Source organism: Bombus vancouverensis, unplaced genomic scaffold (genome assembly GCF_051014615.1).
Source record: "Bombus vancouverensis nearcticus unplaced genomic scaffold, iyBomVanc1_principal scaffold0029, whole genome shotgun sequence".
In the NCBI taxonomy this organism is placed as follows: Eukaryota; Metazoa; Arthropoda; class Insecta; order Hymenoptera; family Apidae; genus Bombus; species Bombus vancouverensis.
In genome coordinates, this window is record NW_027468920.1 from 325,496 (window position 1) to 331,261 (window position 5,766).

At 35.7% G+C, this 5,766-nt stretch overlaps 1 protein-coding gene across 3 annotated transcripts; it reads right to left on the reverse strand.

Annotated features, from left to right (window-relative positions):
* Positions 1–889: 889 nt before the first annotated feature.
* On the reverse strand, positions 890–3,312 carry LOC117164276 (uncharacterized). Of its 3 annotated transcripts, XM_076626744.1 has the most exons (5): positions 2,643–3,310; positions 2,004–2,435; positions 1,629–1,919; positions 1,443–1,545; positions 890–1,369 (listed from the first exon to the last, which is right to left on the reverse strand). In XM_076626744.1, exons 1-4 carry the CDS (start codon positions 3,093–3,095, stop codon positions 1,450–1,452), a joined length of 1,272 nt encoding a protein of 423 aa, XP_076482859.1. In that variant the 5' UTR covers positions 3,096–3,310; the 3' UTR covers positions 890–1,369; positions 1,443–1,449. The 3 variants fall into 3 exon arrangements, with proteins under 3 accessions (XP_076482859.1, XP_076482858.1, XP_076482857.1); XM_076626743.1 differs by having other exon boundaries at positions 1,629–2,435; positions 2,649–3,312; XM_076626742.1 differs by having other exon boundaries at positions 1,629–2,435; positions 2,643–3,311.
* Between the last annotated feature and the right edge of the window lie 2,454 nt (positions 3,313–5,766).

Sequence of the window (5,766 nt, forward strand, 5' to 3'; positions counted from 1 at the left end):
AGGTCTGCCTTTGATACAAAAATCATAAAAGGTTTACGTATCTGCACGTATATTTACGCTGTATGAACGACACTCGAGTATTACACGCATGCATTATCGACAAATAGATCCACGTTCGAGATAAGAGTTCCTCTTTGATACTTTCTTATGGTATAAATAACGAGAAATTATCAGGAAGTATGTTACAGTGAAACTGCTCGTACTTCGTTACTTTTACTCGCATGTATGACACCTACAACGATATTCTTTGTTGAATCAATAAATAAAAGCGCTCCCCAGCGTACGTACAAGACTAGATCTTGAAATATAAGAATCGACGTAACAATAAGACTAAAAAAGTTCGAAATGAAAATAATTCGCCGAAACGGCAAAAAGAGAATACCTGACACAAAAATAACGATACGGTAAATCAGCGTGCCGTTTTAATTTTCATCGATCAGTCGTCCAGCAAGCGAGATGTGTCAAGCAGCAACGGCGACAAGGTAACAGAGACGAAATATTATCGAGTTAACGCACGCGAAGTGGTCGCAGGAATGGCTGACGGATGCGAAAGTGTAATGCACTTACGTCACGCGAATTTCAGACGAAACAACTGGTGGTGTAACGAAAATTTAGCGTCGCAACCGAATGTGCTAAATATAAAATGGATGGCTGTTGACCGAAAGAAAAATGCTCGACGATACGGTGCCGCCGTTTGTTCTCTTACAAGATTGAACGTCCACGGTCGACCCATTTACCAGACCCTCCTCGTTACACGAAGAGACGAAATCACCAGTGCTATTTAATCGTGCGAATTATATCACGCGTATCTCGCGAATTATTACACGACAGTGATAATAAGGCAAATCTAATAAAATTTACTTCTCATTAAAAAGTCGTACCAAAACAATTATTTATTAATTGGTTTATTTATTAATTCTTAAGAAGATACATATAAATAAGAAAAAATGGTAAAATTTGATTAGTATAATAAAAGTAATATATGCCTATGATCATTCTAAAATATAAAAAGTGAAATAGTCTTACGTTCATTGGTATATTTTAAGAACACATACATCTTTTAACGATAGTTGCAATGTAACATCATTTTTATATTACACGCAAGGTATGGCAAGTATTCCTGCTCTAAGGCACAATTTGAAATCAACAACATTCAGTTTAACAAATTATAACTTCTATTCGTTTTCCATCATGGAATAACGCGGTGGTGTCTTCCATATTGCACTGGACGTGCATTGCAATCTACTCCTATCTATATTTTCAAACATTTCAGTTAAATCTGGTGTGCACATTCTTCTATCAAAGAATTTATAGACTGCTTTCTTCGGAATTTATCGTTGCATTGCAAGTTCATTTTCGCGTATGTATGCTAAAATTGATAAAAATTCGAGTACTCCATGCATTATAATGTTTATTAACTCATTAAGTAAAACAACACTTACATTGCGCCTAATGTGGAATTGTACGCCTTGGTCTGGCTTCATCGTCCGATGTGTCGTCGTCAGGTTTACTGTGCAAAACAGAAGTGGACCTTACTGTTTGGAGCTATATTTTGGATAAAATATCGAATGAATAATAGCTTGTGTTTTTATAACAGAAGAATACTTTGATACTGTTTGTAATGTTACCTGCGATGTCATCATCTGAGTCTCCTTCTTTTGTTTCGCTAATAAGATTTTTTTTGCTTTTTCGACAGATCTTCGTGCCAGTTTTTGAACAATGGTTTTTTCTGAAATTTTTTCTTTTTCAAAGGCCTCGATTCTCCTTCTTACGGGCACATTTTTCTTCATTTCATTTTGAATGTCCTGTTTCGTCATGTTTCTATTAGACATTTCCCTTTCACGGGATGGCTCATCTTCTGCGAATAATTCTTCGAACTCGGTGAGTCCAATAGCTTGATTCAGCTGCTGAACCTCCTCCTGCAGAGTTATTGGCGACCGTGATGTAAATTTAGGTTCATTATTTTTTCCTATACTACTAGCCAAGTTTTTATTAATTACTACCGTTTCGTTTGATTTTATTGGTGATAAAGGTTCTACAATTGCGGTAGCGTCCATCATCTTCTGCGTATAAGTAGAATTGATGTCCATCGTGGAATTCATAAGAGGAGTAAATTTCTCAAGTGCATTCTCGCACATTGAAGGATCTTCAATATCATTTCTTGCTGATGGAATTACTGTATCATCAATAATATTAGAATATTTACCCTTCGTGTTTTCACTCCGTGAAAAAGTTCTCTTTATATTACTATCTCTTGTTGTCATTGAAGACTTTAATGGTTCAATCCTTTCTGGCTGTTTTGCATCTTCTTTTGAAATTGTTTCGCTTAAAACATTCTTTTTTGTTTTACTATGTTTTGTAGGACCTTTTGTGTTTTTTTCATCTGAACTACTTCTAGCACTTTCCTTTTTTTTAGGTCGGCCTCCACGTTTCCTCTAAAAATTTAGAATATATTTAACAACGTTATAGTAGTATTTATATACACAATGTACATACAATTGTATAAGCAATTAGATTTTGACGCATTAATTAACCGATATCAAACATTATTGGATACTACATATAAGGGTTAGTATTGATTAGTAACATAAGATATGGGGTAAGATTGAAAGTATTAAATTTCATCATAATATGACACAAACATTTACATTACTGTCATCATCAAGAGTTAGCCTTCGTAATTTTGTAACAAGTGACATTGACTGCTGCTTTTTAATATTAATTGCAGCTTTTATTGCAGCCTTTCTTTTTGTTCGGTCAATTGTTGTTTCCAGCACATCCCCAGTTTTTACATCTTTATTTTCTGTTTTATCATGTACTGCTGAATCTGTTACTGTATTGTCAGTATTGATAATATCATTTTCTGGGATAGTCTCTTTACGGCGATAACCTTCTTTCTTCAAAACTTTCGGCCTCTTTGTAGTTGAAGGGCCAGGGACTGATTGTGGTATTTCAGCAATTAAACCATGTAAATAATCCAGAGTGTCTTCAAGCTGGTTGTTAATATATTTTTTAACATCCAAGGAATAATTATGTATATTCGATATATCTTTGGTAATCATTTCTTTAATCTCCTTCTTTGATCCAGTATCCATATTTAAAATCTACGAATAAATGATATATATTTAATATATACATTAAACTATACTTTTTAATAATACATACCATAATTTAATATTATGGTTGAAATTATGACGTATATAGCAATTAATACATACACATGTGTTTAGTTCTATTAACTTAGAAGCACATGTAAATTAAAAAAAAATATATATATATGAAACAATAATAAAATAATGAAGTAACATTGAGAATAGAATCTAGTTTAATTACACATATATACCCTTTTAATAATTCCGTTCTTATAAATTTTATTAAATTTACAGTGAAGCTTACAATTACACTAATGCCAATGAATATTAACGTATGCGTTTATTATTACACTAAATAAAAATGAAAGTAATGCAATGAAAAATACAATATACCTTAATGGAAATAAAATAAGTAAATAGCGAAGTATTTATTAATATTATTATATAGCATTATATTATATTACTATAATATTTATTAATATTTACTTACCTTTTACGTTTGCACAAAAACTATAAAATTTTAAATATAAAGAGAGATTTATAACAGAGATAAAGCAAGTCACAGAAATTAGTGTCTTTCAATGGCAAAAATGCGTTAAAGGAAGTGAAACGATAATCTCCGTCTCGCGTCACAAGCGGAACTGTGTCAGTTTTGCTCCTTGAAAGTACACGTAGCGGTACATGAGCTAGAGAACATTTCAAATCATGTTGTTGTTTTTTTGCTTCGGAGTATCAAGATCGTGAGGACATACATAATATATTAATAAATAAACTCCGGGCAAAACAATGTCGCCGTTACGTTACCGTCGAACCGTCGAACCGTCGAACAAAGACGAATTTGAATTCTCCGACTCTCCCCCGATCTGTTTATACTATACCAGTTTAAACGGACGCAATCGTAAAGAGTTCACGAGAGTTATGGATCAGTATCTACGAGTATCTACCGTCTTTGCGAACATTATCTATAATTATTTATTTAATCATTTGAAAATATACTTGAAGGTTTCAACAACGAGCAATCTTGTCTAATAAATCTCACGATCAACCATCCTCTACACACAAGTCCTCTGAAAACATAACGACTTTTCAGTTCAATTTGAATCGTTGCGTTCAACGCCATCAGGGTGTCCTGCATAACGCGGGCATCCGACTAGGTGCTGATACCACATACAAGAACAAGTCGAATATGTGAAATAAAGCTTTTTAGCTTAAGGTCCCGTTTTGAAAAAAATACAGTTTGAACATGTTCGGTTGGCAATTGGCTTAATACACGCGTATGATAAATAATAAGATTTATTACATGATTTTACAAAATTTGTTAAAATTGATTAAGAAGTTACTTTCAAGAAGTAATATTTACATAATTGTAAATTGAACCCTATGTTTAACAAAATTAGGCATTCTTAAGTATTTGTTATTGTAAATTACTATTATGCTTCGCCAAGTGTGATTGGCTATTTCTGGAACACAGCGTCCATCGATGTCTTCAATGAAAGAACATAAGTTTAATAACCTAACTTATCGACGAAATAAATCCCTGGCCCCCGGGTAGCGTGTTAGGAAGCTTCCGTGGTAATTCTTTTAAAAGCAATTAACGAGTGATCTGTTCGCGAATTATTGTATTGTATTATATATTATGTGGAATCATGATATCATAAGGAATACAAGTCACTATGATTTCTTCGTACTATTTCACAGATGGAGTGTGCAAATTTGACTTTACAATGAACAAAGTCAAACGTGACAATGACAAAATTGTATATGGCAAAACTGGATACCTCAATGTTATACAGTGTGTCAAGAAAGTGTTTGTTGTCATCTTATGTCTTTGGGAGGTAATTCTACACCTTCGGATTTGCGAAGATCTGTTGAAAAAGAGGATCAAAAAGCAAAATTGACCTCGAGCATTCTATTGCACTTATTGCGTGTTTGTGCGCGTATTTATCCATCGATGTATTGCAAAGAACAGTTTGTCCAATAGGGGTTTCACACGCAGCAGTGGGAAAAATAATACTCTCCCCCTGAGAGAATTGACCGGCGAGGGCGCGGCAGAGGCCATGGAAGCGCTTCGGTGAGGCGCGCTAGGTCCGCCGCGCCCCCCGGTGGGGTGCAAACTTAGGCGCTGGCAACTCAGCGCCCCGGGGCAGCAAATCAGCCCGGCAGGGGAACCGGACTGTCTGGCACGGCGGCTCCGGCGACGAGGCGCGGTGTAACGTGGCCGCATATCGCTCCATTAGGGGGTGTATTGAGCGCGGAGGGGGTGTATCCCTCACACCAGTTCCCGGGCCCCTCTAGATCGCTGCCGGGACGGTCATCATGGAGGTTTTAGTCCGTTGGCGTCCGCCACTACCACGCCGCTTTTTCCCAGAAGCGACCTGGTGCCCTCCACGTTAATAAAAAAAAAAAAAAAAAGTGGGAAAAATAATACGCCAAAAAGGTGTACGTTATAAGGTTCGCCGTGTGCGAAATTATGTCGTTTGACGAATATTCGATGGTTAGCCGCTAAGAAAATTATAACGCAATCCTTGGAAATATCTTGTTTACGGATGAGAGCGATTCTTCCGATAGCAATGTTCTCGATCGTCAAACTGCAAAGATTTAGGCTTGTGAAATTTCTCACATTATGATACAATGATACAGAGATTCAAGCAGGCTCGAGCAAGTTTGATTTATT

Coding starts and splice junctions, on each gene's coding strand:
- LOC117164276 (XM_076626742.1), bottom strand. CDS start 3,095: ATGGATACTGGATCAAAGAAGGAGATTAAAGAAATGATTACCAAAGAT. Junction 2,436..2,642: donor ATGATGACAGTAATGTAAAT/GTTTGTGTCATA, acceptor CTAAATTTTTAG/AGGAAACGTGGAGGCCGACC. Junction 1,546..1,628: donor CTCAGATGATGACATCGCAG/GTAACATTACAA, acceptor TCCAAAATATAG/CTCCAAACAGTAAGGTCCAC.